Raw genomic sequence first — 23588 nt, 5'->3', positions numbered from 1 at the left:
TATAGAAAAAATCTTTAAACCCTAGTGTTTATAATAAAGTTTTTAGTTTCTTCTTTTCATGCTTGTTTGATTTATGTTTGATATGCTTGTCTTATGTTAATTTTTCTCTGAACTTGTTCTGATCCTACTCTAATAATCAATAAAGTTTTTTTCATTCTTATATTGGTTTCTTCTTCTTTTATCTTTAATTGATGTGTTTTCATTTATATGGAAAACTAAAGTTGTTACCTTCTCTAACATTTTTTATCTTTTCAAAATTGAATGAATGTTCACCAAAATACATATGTTTTTCATAATCAAAATGGAGATTGTTATTCGAAGAACGATGACCTCTAATATAAGATTGGGTAGAAATTCTTTGACACATAATACACTTCCATGCACGGATCTAATCCCCATGATTATTATTTTCAATGGTTCAAACTCTTCAAATCAAATAAAGTTATGCACTTTGAATATAATTGTGTTGAGAACAAATTTGCAAGTCTAAGCAAGAAAGAAATCAAGAAACATTCAAAAGTAACAAGTGATATTCATCTCATATACTTTCTATTGAAATATTAAATATTTTTATTGATCTAAAAACTTATTATTTTTCTTTATGTTAACCATATTGTAACCTTAAACAATTTTATCATATCATTGTTGTGTGTTTATCATAAGGAAAAAGAACAAAAGTTTTGATAAAAAATCTAAGGTATTGTAGCGATTGTAATCTGTTTGATAATTCTTTAAAAAAATTAAACGAAAATAAACTCATTGCGTTTATTTTCTTTTTTATCACATTACATTTTTTGTGTACTTTAAAAAAAGTTTGTTTTAACCTTAGTTCAAAAATATTTTTTTATACCCAATTCAATCCTCCGTTTGTGTTTTCCTCATGTTCAAGAATAATTAAATAATTTTTCCATTTTGTTTGAGTTATTCCAACAGGCTCATTTCTATATTAGAAAAATATTTTGATATTGTTCACAAAAATTCTCATTTTTTTATTGGTTCATAAATTTTCATGTTTTTTATAGTGTTTCTCAATAGATCTATATTTTTATATTTGAGTAAATATTTTTGCATTGATGAAAAATAATTTATGAAATCTTTCTTCTTAAGTTATGATGATGATCGAACCTATTATAGTATGGGAGAGGAAAATGATATGGTTTGTGATTTATGTTGAACTTTGTCTGTGTTTTTTGGTCAAGGGTTTATGAGAAAAAACTTGAGTGCTCCTATTTTCAATTTTTTAGAGTTTTGGAGAACTTATTGTACATGTTGATATTTATTTCATTTAATTTTCATTCAAAAAATTTGGAAAATATTATAAGCATAAAGGAAACTCAATCAAAATTCAGGTAGAATTTTATCGCAAATATAATAGGATTTGAGAAAATTATGCAAAGATTAAATGTTAATCTCTTTAAATTGTTGTTGAGACAACCCCTAGTCTTATTAGTTGCTTTGGTGTTATTTAGTGACTATCTTCTATATATCTATAAAAATAAGACACATTGGATTTCACCAAACTATCCATTCCTCATTTCATTTCATAACACTTATTTATATTTATTCAAAATTTGTCTTTTCATACTTTTTTTTAGTTATTTATTATTATTATTATTATTATTATTATTATTATTATTATTATTATTATTATTATTATTATTATTATTATTATTATTATATATTTGAATATATTAAAATTCTTAAAGAAGCTATCTAACTTTGTCATTTTTTGTTTGGTTCAAAAAATTTCAAATCTATCCAAAAGTACTTTGATAAAATGGTAAGAGATCTCTTTTAGTTTAATAAGAGGTAATGGATTCAAATATGAGTCTGGACATGCAGTAGTGTTAAATTCTCTTAAAGAAGAGCTTTGTCACATTTCGAGATTTTACTCGATTTAAGAGATTAATCTCTGCAGTTGCGCGCAGAAGATATGTGTCTATCAAAATATTTCAAAAAAAAATCATTTTTTACCCATCCCCTACGGCACTCGGAAAGGGACTGAAACTACTTGATGACAAATATTTCTTTTTCTTTTTAACTCTATTGTTTGTTCAATTTCTCTCTAATCTTACTGCCTTGATATTTTTGTTATTTAACTCTATTTGTTATACTTTCCTTATTTGAGTTTCATGTATTTCTTTCAAATGAGTTTCTGAACTCTACACTTGAATTATCCATGCTTTATAATAATTACTATTCAAGATGCATTAGGCAATTTACTTTGTAAAACATGTTGTCAATTAAGTTGTGTGAAAGAATATATAGTTGTAATATTTTAAACATCTTTGTGTTTATATGCTTGCCATTGAAATTTTTTCATTATAATTTGGCAAAGACTCATAAATAACTTTGTGATAGTTGATGGTATTGCAGGTTAGATGTTTGTTGTTTACGAAAAAGAAGAACATGATGGCAAAGACTCAACAAGATGAAGAAAAATAATTTCGTATCCAAAGTCGTCATCATAGAGAAATAATAGCAGGTTTTTAATTTTTTTCTCATGTTGAAATTTTGATTGTTTGAATATTTCTAAGTTTGCACTCATATTTTGTGGATCTATTTTTTTCTATTTTTATAAGACCAACAACAAGACTCTCTTACCACCAACAAGGCCAACAACAAACTGGGTAGAGATTGGTGGAATTTGGATATGCTTTGTGTATTGAATGAGTGGATTCTTCGTTTTCTTTGTGTTGCCATATATATTATGATCATAAATGATTTTCAATAATTATTATAAGGCCGACTTGAATTTTGTTTACCATAAACACAAATTTATTAATTATACATATAATAATAATTATTAATTATTACTTCTTACATACAAATTTTAATATTTTTTTTTATAAAAATTAATAATTCTGATGCAATTAAGTGTAATAAATTCTTAAAGTTTCAATTATATATTAAATGCATGTTTTGTTGTGATTTATCAAGAAATATATATATATATATATATATATATATATATAATATATATATATATATATATATATATATATATATATATATATATATATATATATATATATATATATATATATATATATATATAACTAATTGTTTATTTAGGGGTTCCTATTTTTTATTCATATATATACTATTTATTCTATGGGCGTATTTTTTTTTTCGTTTTTATAAATTATACATATTTTTTCTTATATATGATCTTCAAGTTTTAGTTATAATTTATATGGAAAATTATATATTAATATATCCCTATTTTTTATAAATGAATATGATTTTTTAACGGGTAACTAATTATTTTTAATGAAACAAGTAATTAATTATTTTTAATGAAACAAGTAATTAATTATTTTTAATGCAGTTGTGACATATACGATATGTCTCTACAATAATATTTTACTCATACACAATTCACCTAAATACTATTTCTTTTGAATGTGACTAGAAAGTTGTTTAATTGTCATGTTTTTTAATTAAACTAATAAATAATCAATTTTAACATTATCATTCAAGAATCAATTACGAACCGAAACCGCAAGTTCGTTAAGATGAGTGGGTAAATTATAGAGATATTTATTGAGAAATCACAAAACATTTTTTTTATTAAAATACATTAATACTCATTTACAATTAAAAAACAATAATGATGTGAGACTTAACTTAGCCGAACCATGACTCTTATACCACTTTTTAAGAAAGACCGGAGAAGTCAGGAGCATCAACGAACACTCGATGCTCTAGTTTCACAGATAGGGAGACGCCACATCTACATCCAAACCCTTAAGACATCATGTATATGGGTCGTCTCATTTATAAATTCAACATTTCATTCATTCATAGCTGATGTAAGGCTTAATCACTTACACTTGCACCCAACAAAATTGACATATTTAAGTTGTTAATACGTCCAAGAACTTATTTAATTAAGAGAGATGTCTCTACCTATCTTAGTCGTCGAATATATTAACATGTACTTAATATTCTGATTTGATCTATCTTAGTCGTCGAATACATTAGCATGTAATTAATATTTTTATCTGATTTCACCTACACGAAGAGAAATAGAAACTACATAATGCACAATGGTTTAAATATATGATGATTCGGGTCGATTTCAAGTTTATTAACCACTAAAATTGTGCAGTATTAACCGTTTTGGGTGTGGAAACCTCGTTGAGTTGAGGAGTATGCGTGTTATATATAAACTATACTTAATCTTAAGTCTCAAGCAATGTTAGTCTATTTAAATGTCTCACAAATTTTTTTATGTAGAGTAAAGAAAGAATAATTATTTTCATATATATATATATATATATATATATATATATATATATATATATATATATATATATATATATATATATATATATATATATAATAGGGGACCAAAAAGTCTAAAGAGTATAACGAGATACTGATGATAGGCACAAGGAATACCGAAGCACCAATAACAGAAAATGAACATCGAAGAAAGATCAATCTCCCAAGCAAACAAAAACTAACAAACAAGTAAACCCTGCAAGACCCATCTACAAAACAAACAAAAAACAATTACACAACTAGAACTCCCCTAGGCAGGAGAAAATATGTCAAACAACTACATTCACCAAAACACCAAAAACACCCTAGAGGAGAAGATGCCAATACTCAAGTTGTTATTGGTTCAGATATAAGATAAGATTCTCAAGCCAGACTGAGAAAGCAAAGGAGCTACCCACAAACCTACCAATATAATATTTTCAAGCTAAGAGAATGCTCAAGTCTTGGACATCCTTTGAATTCACTAATTTTTCTAAGAACACAATATCATTTAGAGATTTTCAAATTGACCAAATCATTGCATGCAAAAATGATAGATAACCTCTTCTAATCCTAGGCAGACTACCACTAGCAAAGAACAACTAAAAAGGATCAATAAATCCCTAGGTAACACCAAAACCCAACCAACCATCTAAAAATTCTATACCAAACAGAACTTGCCACCTCATAGGTTACAAATAGATGAGATTTCGTCTCTATAAATGCCGAGAAGAAAGGACATAGGAAACTCCCGACCCTAACAGGATACATCTCTTAAATAAGTTTATTCTAGTAGGAATCTGATTCTGAAAGAGTTTCCAAGAGAAAACTCTTACTTTTAAGGGAGCTCATCTCCACCAAATGTGAGGGAGAACACTCGTAATATAGAGTTTTGAACATTCTTATGGATCTCCTGTGAAAAGAAAAAAGAGTAGGCAGAGAAACCAGAATAGAGTCCATCTTTAGAGTGGCTCCACCACCACTTATCTACCTGTTCAGAGAGATTAAAAACACTAATTATCGAAATATTAGCAATCAAAACATGCTCATGCTCAAAAATACGATTTCTTCTCCACTTAAGATCCCAGACCCAAAACACACCATCCCACTTATCAACTGATCAGTGTATTTTAATACACCACATTTTATTTTGTGCTAAGAGATTTTTATATCTTTTTACTTTTATTTTATCGCTTTTAGTGTGTTTCCCATGTTTAGCTTATTTATGCTTTTATTTTAATTCGATTAATTATTTTCTGAATAAGAGGTAATTCGATACCTTCTTATTGTACAAGTCATAACTTGAACAATGCAATATGGTTTGACGTTTTCTAATATGTGTTGGAAAGCTGAGAGAAAAGGCTACAAGTTTTGCGTTGAAGACAAAAACTAATTTGGAGTGCAGAAGGATCGAATAATTTGTTTTATCTCCAGACTAAATGAATAAGTTAGTTTTGTGTCAAACTTATTTTTTTCAGGCTGGTGCTCTTAGAGCCCAGTTTTATTTATTATTGAAGCTAAAGTCAAAATTAGGGAAGTAAAGACACTTTTTAGGAAATAAAGAAGAGCACTAGGATTACATGGACGACTGAACTCCAAGGTCAATCTATTGTTTCAAAATTTTATGAAGACTTTGAGATTATTATATTATCCTGTTGTCATTCAATTCCTTTCAATTATGTATTATGTGCCTTGTTTGCTTGATTAGATTCTCATAGAATATGATTGATTAAATTTAATTGATGTACATTCCTTAATTTCGTGTATTAACTTAGCTTATTCGTTAACTTCACCTGATCTTCAACCATCATGTTTAATGCGATAAATAAGAATATAATTCACATAGTGTTGATCACGCTTGTTAATTAATATTATAATCAAATAAGAATTGAATCCTTTTAGGGAATTGGTGATATAATAATAGATGATAAGCCTGAAATTACCGAACCAGTAGATTAATTTGTTATTCAAATATGTAATCATTTTCTTTATTTTCAATTTTTCGAAAACCTAAAATCTCCCTTTTTCGTTTCTTTCCTTTGGTAAAATTAATTAAGAGTCCTTGTGATACGACTTGAGTGTCACATTCTTATACTACACTTTATTTACTCGTTTTATACTCGTGTGTGATTGTAGATCAAATTGGCTTTGTTGTCGTTGACTCTCTATTAATTTTAGTCAATTTTAGAATCCTAGTTTAGAATCTTGTTAGCAATTTTGTTTTTGTTTTTTTGTGTTGATTTTCAGAGTTGCAGTATAATGGTAAGTATTCCAGCCTATCAAGTGACACTCTATAAGTTATTGTTTCGAATTGCTCCGATATTTTTCCATAAATTCAAAATAATTAAACAAATAGTACTCACTTGAAAGAATTTTGACACTCAAAATCGCACATTCCTTGTTTTTCTATTTTATTTGATTTATTTTCTATTTTCATATTTTTGAAAAAAATTGAAAAAATGTGTTAAGTCTTATTTTGATTTTATTTGATTTTTAGTGATATTTCCATATTTTTTTATATTATATTTTAATTGTTTTTCATTTTTCCAATTGCTTTTCTCATTAGGGACATTGTTGGTATTTTCATATTTGTTACATTGTTGACTCATGATGCATGACTACTAGTGCACCTATTAGCGATAATGATTCTGATTTTGTGTTTTCTGATAATTTGTTTGATTATTATTTTGAGTTTAATTATCATAACATGGTTGAACAACGAACACCTTAAGAGAACTTGCTGCACCTGATTCACTTTTTGTTGATTTCCCTTCTTTGTCTGATTTTGATGTCACTTATACTTGTGATATCTGTACTGATACCCACTTATGTTCTGTTTGTGCCGAAATTAAAGTTTCCTTACAGGTTGATATTTCTTATAATATTTCCTATGATATTTCTACTGACAAAGCTAATGTTGCAGATGTAAATGTATTTGTTGCTGTCAAAATTTTGACATCCATTGAGCAACCATCTCCTTTAGAGCTTAAGCCACTCCCTTCAAATTAAAAATAAGCATTTTTAGAAATTAAAGAAATTTTGCCTCTAAATTTTTTATCTAAACTTGAATCTGAACATGAACAAAAAATATTGCAGGTGTTAAAGAAACATGATAAGGTAATTTGATGGATTTTGGCTGACATTCATGGTATTAGTCCATCCATGGGTATACATAGAATCTTACATGAGGATGGAGAAAATCATTTAGGCAGCCCCAAAGGCCGCTTAACCCCTTGATTTTAGATGTTGTGAAAATTGAGATCTATATTTCCCTAGACGAAAAAGAAAAAAATACTTTCACTTGTCCATTTAATATTTTTACCTATAGAAGAATGTTCTTTGATCCAGGAATAAAAAGTGAAGGTACTGGTAAAAAATTCAAATTCAACGGACATGGTCTTAAGTTATTCCATGAGAGCCTCATATTGAAAAAGGAAATTGCAGAAGAGCTCTCATTGGGACATGCTACTTATGCAATTATTTACGCGCCTTTACTACTCTTGTGTGTTCTTTCCTCTCTCTCTCTCATCTCTCTTATTTTATGGTTGTTTCTTTCATTGAGAACAATGTGTGTTTTAAGTGTGGGGGAGGGATGTCATTTACTTTTATTGTTTTGTTTTCTTCATTTACTTTTGTTGTTTTATTTTCTTAAAACAAAGTTATGCATACTTTTTCATTGGTTTTTTAGGATTGTGTTGTGTAAGTAGTTTCTCCATTCTTTTGACTAAATATTCGTGGTGTCATGTGAGTGATTTGGTGTGCATTCTTATTATGATAAGTAGAACTAAATTTTGAATTGTGCATCATTTGTAATTGATTAATACCCTTTATTAGATTTTGAGCCTAATAATGGATAACATAAAAAAGATCCTTCTCTTTCTTTCTTGTGTGATTTCATTCATGTTTTTTAGTCTCTAGAACTTGATTTGATTCTTTTTAAAACTATTTGATTACTTGTGCGCACTAATATGATAAAGACAAGTTGTTTTTGTTTTATTTTTTTAGCCACTTAACCAAAAAGTCAACCTTAAAAATAGCATCCATTGTTTGAAACCCCCTTGAACTCATTTATCTCATTCTTTGTTTGAAACTCACTACAAGCCTAAAAGTGAAAAATAATGTTATTACCCTATTTAAAGGGCTGAAAGAGTATTGTTTGGAGTTGTGTGTTGAATTGATATAGCTATGATATTTCAAAAGTTGGTAGAAAAGAAAGAAAAGAAAAAGAAAAAGAAAAAAAGAAGGAAGAAAAATCATGTTCTTATCATATTCCTTCTAAACAAAGTGGAAAAAAAACGCAAAGAGAAGCTAAGATGCTGCAAAGAAGTTGCTGAAAAGTGAATGAATTATTGTTTAGTTAAACTCGTACAATATCATTCAATTGTATTTTCCCCCCTTTAAATTTTAGTCTAGTACCCTTTAGGATTTATCCTACCCTTACCTTGACCCCGTTACAACCTGAATAAAGTCATTTTGATCTTTGTGCACATGTGTTTTAATTGTGGATGTTAGAGTCTTTTCAAGCTTATGGTAGTGCTCATTTTCATGATGTGCTTTGAGTGTAAACAGTAACCTAAACACTTGAGAGTTGAGAGCATTTTACTCTGTGAGGATCTTGCTGCTTATCATATACTCTTCGATAAACTGTCTTCTTACTTGCTTTAACTGTCTCAAAAAGTTTCTTAGTAACACCATATTACTTGAAGCTTAGAATGAAGATTTCACTTACCCATTTTTGATCCCGTAAGTCTTTGAAATTGCATGCTCTTTTTTATCATTATTTTTCTTGTTTTTACTCTATTTTGAATTTTGAATTTAGAGTTTTGCTCGGAGTGCAAAAGTTTAAGTGTGGGAGAATTTGATATGTGTATTTTAATACACCATATTTTACTTTGTGCTAAGAGATTTTTATGATTTTTTGCTTTTATTTTAAAGCTTTTAGTGTGTTTCACAACTTTAGCTTATTTATGCTTTTATTTTAATTCGATTAATTATTTTCTGAATAAGCGGTAATTTGGAACCTACTCGTTGGGCAGGTCATAACTTGACTATGGGATGAGGTTTGGCGCGTTCTAATATGCGTTGGAAAGCTCAGAAGATAGACTACAAGTTTTTCGTTGAAGCAAAAAGCTAATTTGGAGTGCAGAAGGGTCAAATAATTCATTTTATCTCCAGACTAAATAAATTAGTGCAGAAGGTAAATAAAAATATAATTCATATAATGTTGATGACGCTTGTTAATTAATACTATTATCAAATAGGAATTGAATCCTCTTAGGGAATTGGTGATATAATAACGGATGATAAGCCTGCAATTATCGAACAAGTAGATTAATCTGTTATTCATAATTCTAATCGTTTTCTTTATTTTCAATTGTCTGAAAACTTAAAACCCCAATTTTTCGTTTCCTTCCTTTGGTTAAATTAACTAAGAGTCTATGTGATATGACTCGAGTGTCGCTTTCTTATATTACACTTTATTTACTCGTTTTTGACCTGTGTGCGACAGCGGATCACCAACCTCCCCCATAGAACCGAGCACTAAGAGGAAAGGCCCCCAACCAAGGCTCGTTCCAGAAAGATGTATGAAGACCTGAATCAACCCACTTGAAAAAACCATCATAGGACCAGTCACAAGGGTCTTCAGATTTAGAACCAATAAGAGAGACCCTTCTCCACCAAGAGGACGCTAAACGGAGGCGCCCACCTCTACCTCTAGAGGAAGGCGATATAGACAAATAACCATATTTAGAAATTAAAATATCATATCAAATACCATACGCATTAGTCAATAACCTCTACCTCCACTTATCCTAAAGGGCCAGGTTAACCAACCTCAGATCACGCGCAACTAAATTGACCAACTTCTTGGGCTTACACACCACACCCCAATTAACTCAGAAAATCTTATAATCCTTCTTAACCCCATCCCAAAGGAGTCTCTTCTAAATTTTTACAATCTTCTTCCAAAGCATAACAAACATCTTCAGGAGGGACAAAAAGAAGATAAGAATGGAATTTAGTGTTAGACTATGGCACGGATCTAGAAGGGGGGGGGGGGGGGTTGAATAGATCCCAATTAAAAACTTGAGTCGGCGCTACCAATTTAAAAGAAAATTGGTTTTAAAAATTGTTTTAAGAGCGGAAGCAGCCGAGGAAAATTTTAGTCTAAAACGAACCGTTATTGGAAAACCGGATATGCGTTAAGCTAATGGATTTGAGATAAAATGAAATACTAATTACTACACTATTTGCACACTCAATTGATATATTTCACTAACTAGCAAGCCTAGTTCCAATGATCCAAAATACCAAATTAAACTGAATGTAAACTTAAGACAACTTTGGCTTATGCAAATTCACAAACACTTGGTGTGCATACACTCCAAGAGATATTTGAGTTGAGTAAGTAATTCAAATTTATCTAGTACAATACACTATTGTAATTTGTATTCAAACAACAGTTTCAATCTCTTACTCAACTTATATCAACGTTTGGTAAAATTGCTTAAACTAAAATCACTTAATTTTTAAGCTGAAAAACAGATTATGCAGAAAATTAAAGAAGACAGAGATTTGATGAGGCAGTTCCCCCGCCGTCCTCGCTTCGGGGTACGTCTGCCCTCAATTCTAAAAATAGAATTGAGATGATTAATTAGATATCACCTGTGAAATTTAATCGTTTATACAAGGATTGCAAAGCATGTAAACAACAGAACTTCCAATGTGTTGAATGATGCTTCCTATCCTTGCTCCTTGATTCAAGATGAATCAAGACCTTCGATCGTTGATGCTAGACCTCCGATTCCAGCCCTGTTGTTGAAGAATCTTCCGTTCTTCAAACCCTCGGCCCGGCTGATCTCAAACACAACGAGTCGAACCCGAATCCTTCAATTCAATGCCACCGAATCCGCTACTAGACTGATGAAGACTTTCCTCTTCTCAATCACCTTCGCTCGGCTGAATATTGAAGAACGATTCGTCCAAAAACCCCCAAACACAAACCCGTATTGGAGGACAAAACCCTAATGATTTTATTCAAGAAAGAACCTGCCACAAGCTTCAACCCGAATTGGATTCTTCGATCACAGCTTCGAACCTTATCACCTTTGCTCGTTCACGAACCACATCAAAAGTAATTGTTTGCAGATGATGAGTTGTGAAATGTTGAAGATGAAGATGATGAGTCTTGGACACCTTTTTCACTCTTTCTTGTTTCCTTGAACACTTAAACTCAATTAGCAAATGTGAGTTAATAAAAGTGTTTTAACTTCTATATATAGTAACAGACAAAACCAATTAAAAATAACAGAATTTCAAACATTGGAAATAACTCAGAAAACTGAGTTTACGCACGAGCGGTCGACCATAGGTCGGCGTGCGCTGAGCCGTGAGTGATGCGCCGACCCTTATGGTCGACCCATGGTTCTATGCGCTGACCCAGGATTTCTTCATGTAGCCATGCGCTGACTTCTGGTCGACGCAAGGAGTTTTTGCGCTGACCCGTGAGTTATGCGCCGACCCTTATGGTCGACGCAAAGGAGCATGCGCTGACCAATCTCAGTTCTGCTGAGCTTTGCGCTGACCCGTGAGCTTTGAGCTGACCCCTATGGTCGACTCAAGGCCTTCAAATCTGCATAAAACTGTGTTTTGTGATTTTCATGCATTTCGTCATGATTACACTTTGTCCACATATGTTTTTGATCATTATAATAGGTTTAGACAAACGTAGAAAAGGATATGGTGGATAATGTGTTTGTAGACGTGCATGATGGTCTTTTGTCATCATCGAAACTTGCGATCGTATGTTGTCTGACTCTTTGTCTTTACATTTAGAACCAAATTGAGAAGGATCACTCTCCCCCTAAGGATACCTACCTAGGCCTATAAAAGAGGCGCCACCTAGTAATAAGGTTTATCAAGGGTTCCCAATTAGAGGATAAATGAGAATTAACTCCAACCAGAAGACCAAAGTACTTGAAGGGAAGAGACCCTTGCTTGCAATGGAGGAAGTCACAAGCAAGATCTAAGAAGGTCGGGTCACAGTTTAACCCAATGAGAGTATCCTTAGCAAAATTCACCCGAATGCCTGAGGCAAGCTCAAAACCTCAGAGAATCGGTTTGATCCACGGGTTAGCAATAAAGGCCTCAGCAAGAATGATCATGTCATCTGCATACTGTAAATGAGAGGCCATCAAGTCAGATGCTCCCACTCTAAGCCCAGAGAACCGTTGCAGCTCCACCGCTCTAGCAAAAAGACCGCTAAGACCTTCAGCCACTAGAAGAAAAAGGAAGGGGGCAGAGGGTCACCATGCTTCAGAGCCCTTTGGATATTGATTTCTTGGGTCGAGCTACCATTAACCATGACTGGAAGATTACCCAAAAAAAAAAAACACATGCACAAATCCAACTTCTCCACTTGACAATAACCACACACACAAAAAAAAAGAATAAAAGATATATAAATTATCAGCAAGCCGAACTTGATAGCTGAAGTTACATTACATAAACATAACATTCCAATAAAAGAACAAATTAAAAATAGTCTAATAAGAAGTTAAAATATATAGACAATTTTATTCTTGCATCAAATGAGGAACTAAAACTAAGAGCCTCAACTTAGAAGAAGTTTATGCAGGTGCTAGTTTCAAAAGGGAGTGTATATTTGCATCTGACTCAAGATATGCTCAAAGTTATCAGTTGTTTTCTCAATAGGGTGAGTATGAACTCCTTCATAAGTTGTCACCACTACTCCCTCGTCTTTGGTTAAACGTTGCACTTGTTTCTTTACATTGCACCCTTGATGTGTGCACCTATAGTAGCTCCTGCAAATTATTTCATAAAACAAATGGAACCAATACATTTGTTAATTAGTGCATGTACGTAGTAATGAAAAGAATAATGATTAATAATGATCATGTTACTAAATTGTTCTTATTAAACATGGATTATTTTAACTGATATAACAACATAGTAAAAAATAGTAACTTAGAATGTGATGCACATAACATGGATTAGTATTATTTTTTCTGCTTTCACTGAAAATTCATGAGTTGTTGACTTTAGGGCTGCAAATTTTGAATTTTCTACTACAGAAAATCGGAATCCCAAATTTAGATTAAAGAGATACCAATACATCTACTATTGGAATAGGGTTTTCTGTCTATAGCCACGGTTTTTAGTCTTTTTACCTATGGTTTTTTCTGTTAATGTATGTTAATTTACTTGAAGTGTATTGAATAATACTCTACACAAATGAAGAATAAATTTCAACTTATTAAGAGAACAAATTGATCAAGATCAAATATAAACTCAACATAGGAACCTTTTAATTTTTTATTTCTTTTTAAAAAATTTCATATATAATAATGGTGTGTCTCAGTTTCTTTAACAACCAACTGTGTTAATAAAATCAAATTTATATATATATATATATATATATTTTAAATTACTAGACAAAAATTTATAGTCATTTGGTCTTCTTTGTACAATTTTACACGTAAAATAATTAAGAATAAAGCTAGTCAAACTTAGAAGCCGTGCATATATGCAACACATGTAATAACAATAATAAAAATAATTAGCATCTAAAATTGAAGATCAAGAGGAAACATAAACATGAACAAAAAACAAAGAACAAAAAGAAACCTGGGAAATTTGTTGTTTTTAACAGCTTTTTGTCCATATTTCCTCCATCTATAACCATCATCAAGAATATCAACTTGACTCCTAGTTTGAAAAGCATATTTAGGCTTCTTAGCTTTTTTCTCTCCTTTCTTTTTAACGTTTCCTTCATCTCCTTTGACATCTTCACCATCATTATTGTTACTAGGCTTCAAATCAAGAAATGCATTAGAGCTTTGACTATTGTTCATCAAACCAGTAGTCGGAATTGTGTAGCTTGAAGATGGAGGACAAGGAAACAACATGGAATAATTGTTGTCCATTTATTTCTTCAATATGTGCAAAGGAGCATAGGAGGGGGAAGAAAAGATGGAATGGAAATTGTGGGGGCGGCGTTTAATGGTAGCTAGTGTGGTTTAGATAATGGATACATACATGGAATGTAAAGAAAGAAGAATTAAAGTCTTGACTCTTGATGAGATATATATAGATATACAGTGACATAAATATAGTGTCGTAAACGGCACGACATTTATCCTATTGTGTGCTGTGAAAACTAGAGATTGGTCTTTTTTTCATTTTTGTAAATTAAACTAGATTGTGTTCAAGAGACTAATTCTTTATATTAAGATTTTTTTAACAATACTAATATAAATAATATATTTTATTATAAAATTTTGATTTCAGTCAACAAAGGATAAATCATAGATCGTATCATATTTTACTTTTTTTTTTAAAATACTCTCTCCGTCCTAAATTATGATATTTTATGATGAATTAAGAAACATAATCAATAATATATAAAAAATAAAAAGTATATATTATTTTATAATATTATCCTTCATTTATTATAAATGAAAGATAAATTTAAAGAATTGAGAAAAGGAATAGTAATACCTATTTCTTGGATTTAATTGGCAATTCATTGAAAAAGTATTCAGACGTTTTCAAATCTCAACAACTGTATTTTAATATTTTTTAATTTTATTTTTAATTTTTTCCTATGACTTATTATCTTAGTTAACATGACAACAGAGGGAGAAAGTATTCAGAAGACACACTTTTGAATTCCACCGATTGCATTTAAAAAAAATTAATTATTTTTTATTATTTTTTGTCTATGATCTATTACCTTGATTCAGTTGATAAATGAGAGAAAAAATATCGATCAACTCCCTTTCAAATTTCAACAACTATATTTTAGCATATTTTTATTTTATTTATTTATTATTTATGACTTATTATCTCAATTGAGCTAACAACCGAGGAAATCTTTTGTAAATTTTGATAGAAAAAAATAACTAAAAAATATTTGTCGTACATTTAAAAAGTAATAACTATCAAGACATTGTTAACTCATCAATCCACATGAAATATCATTGATTTGCATGAAACTCTCATCAGTCCATGAGAACGTCAATGTAACAATGATCCATCTTAAATATAAAGTATTGAAATGCAAACTTAACGTAATGAAACCAGTGATAACGAAAGCAATTGCATGAAATACAACACTATTCTCTATGATGAATTGAAAGAGCAAAAAAATATTTTAAGATTGATTCCTTAATATAATTTTTTCTCTTGTAATTGTTTGTTAAAAATATCTAATGTTAATTAGAAAAGCTTGGATATAATTTAAAAAATTTAGTTGTTGTATCAAGTAAAATGTTTAATATTTGTTGTTTTATTAGTTTTGTTTATATTTTATTGATGTTGTTGGTGAAATTTAATGTTTAACTACTCTATTAATTTTGTTGTTGATGTTGAGATTTTATATTTAACAATTCTGTTGATTTTTTTATTGCGGCTGATAATAATGATGAAGAAGAAATTTAGAATTTGTCAAATAATTTGATGTTTTGCCCGTTAAAGATTAAAAAGAAAATTATGTCATCAGAGTATTTACCTCAGATATTAATTTCAACAACCGAGTAAAAAAATTATGTGTTATTTAAAGTGACACATTTTTCATAACTCGCTTCTTTATCTTATTTTCAAAATCGAGATAAAATCTCTTTTTTAACGGATGTAAAATTACTTATTTATAATAGTGTAAATATAAAAATTAAATTAAAAAATCTTACTAAACAAAAACTTATTTTTTATTAAAGAGAAATCTACATTTTTAAAGAATTTGTGTTCAGTATAGTTTAGTAAAATATCTGATCAAATAAAGTCTTGTTGACCAAAAATGTGCTAACAGTATCGTATGTACAAGTATTTTCTTTTATGTATATATAAATATAATTTATTTTTATTTTAGTCATACTCTCAATTAATAAAATGAGTATGTTATACTTTATATTTAGATTCGGTACAAAATTATTTTAAATTATTTCTCTTTAATTTTTTTAAAAGATCTACTATAATACTTTTTAAAAAATGGAGCTAATGTTACTTTTTTAACAAGCGAGTACTTTTCTAACTCTATCTTTTCTGTTTTAATGTAACCTTTAATTTTAAATTAAACAGGTTAGAAAATCAAACATGCAAAAAAAAGAAAAAACATAATTCTATAAAAATTCATAACAAATTACTCAATGTCTCAATAATTTTTCAATGATAACGTTTTTTTATAGAGAAAACAAAACTGTTTTGTTTTTGTTTTTGTGTTTTGAAGACCAATATTACTTTAAGTGTTTGTTTCAAGACTTACAAATTTATTTAAAATGTAAACATTTCCATAGATAGTACAAGTCAAAGAAAATTATTCTTAGATTTATTCCTTAGAACTTTGACTACACGTGATTTTTCCACTTTTCTATTCTCATGTGACGGTGTGGAAATCTTATACTTTTATTGGAAAGGAAGCTATTACTCTCCACATTCTCCTTCCTCTTCCGTCTCATTTTCTATGTTTCTATGGCTCGAATTATTTGATAATATTAAAATTAATTTTTAAATCGAATTAGTCGATATAATAAATTGGATACGGGTGAAATTTTATAAATATATATATATATATATATATATATATATATATATATATATATATATATATATATATATATATATATATATATATATATATATATATATATATATATATATATATATATATATATATATATATATATATATATATATATATATATATATATATATATATATATATATATATATATATATAGAAATTCACTTTGAAAATTAAGTTTAACTTATTATTATTATAGATCTTGTGTTTAGTGATTAACGTCATTCTCAAGAATAAAAAATAAAAACAAAATACAAGTCTTGGTTTGAATGTATTTAGGTTTTTATCAATAGATAAGAACGTCACTCCCTCGTTCTCAAAAATATTTTTTTAGTAAATTATGATAATTTTGAAGTTAATTATCATATTAAATTTATTATAAATTTGTATAGTTTTATAAATATTTTTACTTAGAAGAGATAATCGGTTAATATTTATTTAAGAATATATTTATTACATAATTAAAAAAATGTAACATAGTTAAAAAATATTCATATGAAAACATAAGATTTGGGAATCAATAATGTATTGTTAGACATTGTTCTCAGTTTAAAATAGAATAAGGATAAATTGTTCTCAGTTTAAAATAGATATAGGGATAAAATATTAATTATATCTGTGATCATTATCATATAAATGTTATGTCAAATCATGTGATATTTTTATCATTTGAGTGACATTGATGTGTTGTTAGATACAACTCTCTTTATAATATTAAATATTTTATTTAATACTATTGTGAATGTTATTATAACCTACAAGGTCACAAATATAATGACGTGTAAACTAAAGTTTAAATAAATGAATAAGATTCATTTATGATTTAGTGTTGCAATGGTTCTAATTAGAGAGACATAATGTACCGTAAGTTACGATGTGTATAAGTGGTTCTATAAACAGAAATCTTATACTAAAGTGATAGTCACTCATTTCCGTAATCTCAGAACCGTATGTGCACTGTATGCAAAGGACTCCCTTGTTACAAATTTGTTGGTGTAAACGGAGTAGAGGTGTTGTCATTTATGTGGCGTTAGTGATCAATTTGTTTGACATATACAAAGTTAGGATTATTGTTATATATTTTGTCGATACTAGCCTTAAGTATATTTCGTTCTCGCCATTATGAGGCTGTTTTCAAGTTCTCTATGTGAGGAGGAAGACTGACTTGAGTGGGAGTAGGTGGCCTTGAGAATAGGTTCATTAAATGTTTGTCACATCACTAAAGTGTTTTTCTATGAAGGCCTTCTATGTTGTCTTAATCCACTAGGGTATGGAGGTGACGCTAGTAGATTACTCGAGTGTCGTTATGGAAGTAAGGTTAGATTTAGTCTGTTGATTTCACTTTTATTGATATCATTGAGTGAATGAGGTTAGTTTTTCCTTTGTGTTATCTTTTCTTCAAAGGGATGATCTTTATGCATTCTTCGTCATTTCTGAATCTCCACATCCTTTTTCTTTCTTTGACTTCCTTGTTGTGCCATGAAGTTCTTCTTGAGGGTTTGGTGATTCAAATCTTTTATTTCTTAAGTATTATAGGTACCTCGAGGTAAAAATATTTCCTTATATAGTTTTGGTTTATTTTTTATTACTTTCTAAGTATGGTTACCATGGGGAATCCGGGTGCTTTGGTTGTGAACCTGTTGACTGACAATGAACTTAGTGGAATTTCTTCTCAAACTCGGGAAAAAGTAATGTATCAGGTAGGTTTAGAAGTGTTTCCCAAGTGGGTTAGGAGCTAGGTCACGAATATTATAGAAACTAGGGGGCTTGATTGTACCAAGAATCTGAAGGTAGAAATTCTTGATGTGAGGAACCCTTCATATGTTAGAAACACAAGGAATAATACTATCATGAATGAAGGAGGCGTACTTGCTAGCCCTAGACATTAAAAAGGTTTCCATTGGGTTTTCTTTTCAACAGTGCACTTGCCAAACCCAGAATATATAGATAATTTCATGAATGAATGCAAGGCCAAAACCTATATTAGGGCATATAAACATGATTTTGGTTATGAACTTACTAATAATGAGGTTATGTGGTGGATAAAATCCATGTCACATGTCTGTACTTATGTTTTTCTTTTTCATCTTTTGACAGTTGAGTGGAAATAGAACTAGAGGAAAAGAAAAATAGTGAGACTTTTGAAGCTAAATACCAACTCTTTGGGTAGATCAAAAGACAATGGAGACTGCATTGTATTCATTAAAGAATAATGTTTGCATGATGCTTTAATCCATGTAGGTACTTCGTCATATTTGAGGATTTTGCCTCCTGGTCATGACAAAGGATTCTATAGGAGGTATCACGGGTCTGTCCTCTCCCTTCACAGTTGTCTCTTTTCACAAATAAGGTCCAAGCTCCACTTCAATAACTTTGGGGTAGGATTCATCAACAATCTTGAAATTTACTCATCGTAATTGCACCTTGTGATTTGGGCATATGTTAAAGTTTTTCAATACTAGACGTCCCTACTTTGACGCTCTACTTCCATCTCTTCAAAATTCAGCAAACTTTAGCCAAGTCAGACTGGGGTCAAGGATTGCCCTCGCTTAGGCAGGGGAGAAAGATGTTTAAAGTATAAACAAATTATTTCAATAATTTTAAGAACATATATTACCAAATCACTCCATCCATGATAGAAACATGGGGACTAGTAGTATCATTGAGAGAGAGACATCTTTACTAGCCTCAACATTAGGGAGGTAACTTTCCTGTCTGTAGTAATGATTGTGAGCATTGTCTGATTAACCCGCAACAATGTACAACTTTGAAGTCTGTCATACAACGATTAATGGACCAAGGGATCTTGGTGGTAGAATATCTGTCCATAAAAGAAGATGTGTCTACCCTTGAGATACCATATGACGAAGTCTCTCCTCTGTAAATTCCATATAACTTATCTCAGTTAACTTTGTCAACAAATCATGTTACTCCGATAATAATAACAGTTCCCACACCATTCTCGTATGTTGACACCAAGGTAGTCCCATAGGTGTATGAGACCTTAGTCTACATCCATGGTCATAAGATTCAAGAAGAACCATTGAAGTCTAATGATCCAATGATCAATATCGTCGGCACTGGCGGAATCACGAGAAATGGAAGGATGTTTGCACCAGCACCCATTCCGATTGGAACTAGCAATCCTTCAGCTTCAGACAAAGGCAAACAAATTGATGATGCTCAGCATAGACAAGACCCTGCACCTTCCAATGAAGTAGAAGAGTTCTTACGCATTATCAAGAAGAGTGATTATCGAGTGGTTGATCAGCTTAACCAGACACCCTTAAAGATCTCAAAGTTGTCTTTATTAATGTGCTCGGAGGCCCATAGGGATGCTTTGGTAAAAAAAAATTAGGACAACTCACGTTCCACAAGAGATCTCTGTGTTTCAGTTTGAAGGGGTAGTTAATAATATCGCTACTAGCTTAAGCTTGGGCTTCAGTGACGAGGAGCTTCCCGCCGAGGGGAGGAATCATAACAAGGCTCTCCATATTTCAATTGAGTGTGTGGATACAATTCTATCAAGATTTTTGGTAGACACTGGGTCTTCCCTTAATGTGATGCCTAAGAGCTCCCTTGCCAAGCTAACTGTTGAAGGACTCATAATGAAATCGAGCGAGCTTATAGTAAGAGCATTTGATGGGACTAGGAGGACTGTAATCGGTGACGTGAATTTTACTATGAAGATTGGTCCCCATACTTTCCTTATCACTTTCTTTGTCATGGACGTCTATCCAGATTATAACTGTCTGCTTGGAAGGCCTTGGATCCACTTAGCTGGTGCAGTCACTTCAACGCTCCACCAAAGATTGAAATTCTTGGCTGACGATAAATTGGTTGTCATAGAGGGTGAAAAGGATATTGTGGTAAGTCACCTCGCATCCTTTTGTTACATCGAAGGAGAAGGGGAGATTAAGGAAATCCCGTTCTAATCATTTGAAGTTATCAATGTTGAAATGGTTCTCCCAGCAAGGGATGAATCAAAAGATGTTGAATCTCCAATGGTCTCTCTTAAGGATTCCCTGACAATCATAAAGAGTGGACACCCCCAAGGGTGGGGAAGAATGCTTGAATTGTCTGCCAATAAGGATCGTACTGGTTTGGGATACAACTCTCAGAATTTGAAGAAGCTCGAGCCGATAGCTACAAAGGGATCAGTGTCCCCACTATCCGAAAAATTTCAAGTGTTGGTTACCTTTATGACAACTGTATCTATGTTGTGGAAGAAAACGAAGAAGAAGATGTTGGATTGATCTTCACAAAGACCGATGGAAAGGGTGCCACCAAATGGACCGAGATTGAAATACCAAAATGACCCTGATTAAAATATAATTTCCAATGTTGTTTTCCTTTCTTTTTATCAAAAGAACCCATGTCAAGCCCAAGGCATGGGGGAATCATTTGTAGGGCCTCATCGAATTTCCTTATTAATCATTAATGGAAAAGATTCATGTTCACAATCAATTTTGAGATCCTTGTCTTTCATTTATTTATTTTTCCTTTTTTAAAATGGCAATTTTCTTTTAAAAAAATCATACCAATAAAAGTGTGGACCTTAAATCGTGCAAATCGCCCTCGACAACCACCAATGACAATTCAGCTATGGTCTCATACGACTTTGGCAACCCGATTAATCAAATAGATGAAGAGTATGAGGAAGAGGCCGAGCTCCCCGAAGAATTGACGAGACTGATCAAGAAAGAGGAAAAGGGCATCCAATCGCACGAAGAATCGGTGGAAGTGATTAACCTTGCGACATACGAGGAAGTGAAAGAAGTCTGAACCGGCTCCGCTCTACAAGACGAGGTGAAGGCAAAACTGATCAAGCTCTTGAAGGAGTACAAAGATGTGTTTGCATGGTCATACCAAGACATGCCCGACCTCGATACTAACATCGTTGTCCACCATCTGCCTCTTAAAGAAAGATGTTCTCCAGTAAAGCAAAAGCTACGAAGGACCCGTCCTGATATGGCTATGAAGATCAAGGAGGAAGTACAAAAACAGCTTAATATCGGTTTCCTAGCAGTCTCTAATTATCCTCAATGGGTTACCAACATTGTTCCTGTACCTAAGAAGGATGGCAAATCTGACATGAATTGATTCTTCCACAATTTTGGTTTCTGTGTTGAATACTCTGTAGCCTTTAGAGCGTTCTGAGTATCCTAACATAATACCTTTCTGTGCTTTGGAATCAAACTTGTTCAGATGTTCTTTAGTGTTTAAAATAAAGCAAGAACATCCAAATGGATGAAAATATGAAATGTTTGGTTTCCTTCCTTTACACAGTTCATAGGGAGTCTTATCCAGAATAGGTCTTATGGAGATTCTATTCTGAATGTAACACGCTGTATTTACAGCTTCGGCCCAAAAGTGCTTTGCCACATTAGTTTCATTGATCATAGTTCTGGCCATCTCTTGGAGTGTCCTATTCTTCCTCTCTACAACTCCATTTTGTTGTGGAGTTCTAGGGCAGGAGAAATCATGGGATATTCCATTAGAGTCAAATAATTCCTCAAAGGATTTATTTTCAAATTCTCCACCATGATCACTTCTGACTCTGATAATCTTAGAGTCAGATTCTTTTTGCACTTTGGAGCAGAAACTAGTGAATACAGAGTGAGACTCACTCTTGTGCTTTAGGAATTTCACCCATGTCCAGCGACTGTAATCATCAACAATGACTAGTCCATACTTCTTTCCATTGACTGATGCTGTTTTCACAGGACCAAATAGGTCAATGTGGAGAAGTTCCAGAGGCTTAGAGGTAGTAACAATAGTTTTCTTTTTAAAAGATGTTTTTGAAAATTTTCCTTTCTGACATGCTTCACATAGAGCATCTGAAGAAAACTTCAGTTTAGGTAGGCCTCTGACTAACTCGAGTTTATTTAGCTGAGATAGTTTTCTCATGATAATGTGGCCCAAGCGTCTATGCCATACCCATTGCTCTTCGTGAACAGACATCAGACATTTAACATTTTGTTCCTTTAAATCAGAAAGATTAATTTTATAAATATTGTTTTTCCTCTAGCCTGTGAATAGGACTGAACCATTGTTTTGATTTATGGCTTTACATGTTTTTTTTAAAGATCACGTCATAACCGTTATCACTTAATTGACTTATGGATAACAAATTATGCATTAATCCTTCTACGTAAAGAACATCAGATATAGAGGGAAGAGTACCATTACCAATAGTTCCGGAGCCTCTGATCCTTCCTTTCTGATCTCTTCCAAAGCCTACGAATCCAGCGTCTTTAAGTTCTAGGCTTTGGAACATAGACTTTCTTCCCGTCATGTGTCGCGAGCATCCAGAGTCCAGGTACCATGACTGGTGTCTGAACTTTGCTGCATAGGATATCTGCAACATAAACAATCTTATCTTTTGGTACCCAGAGTTTCTTGGGTCCTTTCTGATTAGTTTTCCCTGAGTTTCTTATAACTTTGGGTTTTCTAGCATTTTCAAATTTTTGTTCTTGTGTGTGCGTATAGTGATATGAAAACGGAGATTTAAGTTGGTCACCAGTAGAAGTTTTATCTTCCTTAGGATCATACCAAATTCCCTTTTTATTGTTCTGACTGACTCCATAAATCATGGATGCCATGACACTCCTACCTATCCCATTTTTCATAAATTCTTGAAAGGCTTCTTCGTATTTATAAATTATTGTATTTGAAGTATGTGGAGCTTGAGATAACACTTCTTCCAGTTCTAAAC

At 31.4% G+C, this 23588-nt stretch overlaps 1 protein-coding gene across 1 annotated transcript; it reads right to left on the bottom strand.

Annotated features, from left to right (window-relative positions):
* Positions 1-12711: 12711 nt before the first annotated feature.
* LOC127128225 (probable WRKY transcription factor 75) lies at positions 12712-14392 on the bottom strand. Its single transcript, XM_051057448.1, has 2 exons — positions 13918-14392; positions 12712-13094 (listed from the first exon to the last, which is right to left on the bottom strand). Exons 1-2 carry the CDS (start codon positions 14214-14216, stop codon positions 12917-12919), a joined length of 477 nt encoding a protein of 158 aa, XP_050913405.1. The 5' UTR covers positions 14217-14392; the 3' UTR covers positions 12712-12916.
* Between the last annotated feature and the right edge of the window lie 9196 nt (positions 14393-23588).

The sequence above is a fragment of the Lathyrus oleraceus genome, chromosome 3 (genome assembly GCF_024323335.1).
Source record: "Lathyrus oleraceus cultivar Zhongwan6 chromosome 3, CAAS_Psat_ZW6_1.0, whole genome shotgun sequence".
NCBI classification, from domain to species: Eukaryota; Viridiplantae; Streptophyta; class Magnoliopsida; order Fabales; family Fabaceae; genus Lathyrus; species Lathyrus oleraceus.
This window is presented reverse-complemented; position numbering and strand designations above follow the sequence as displayed.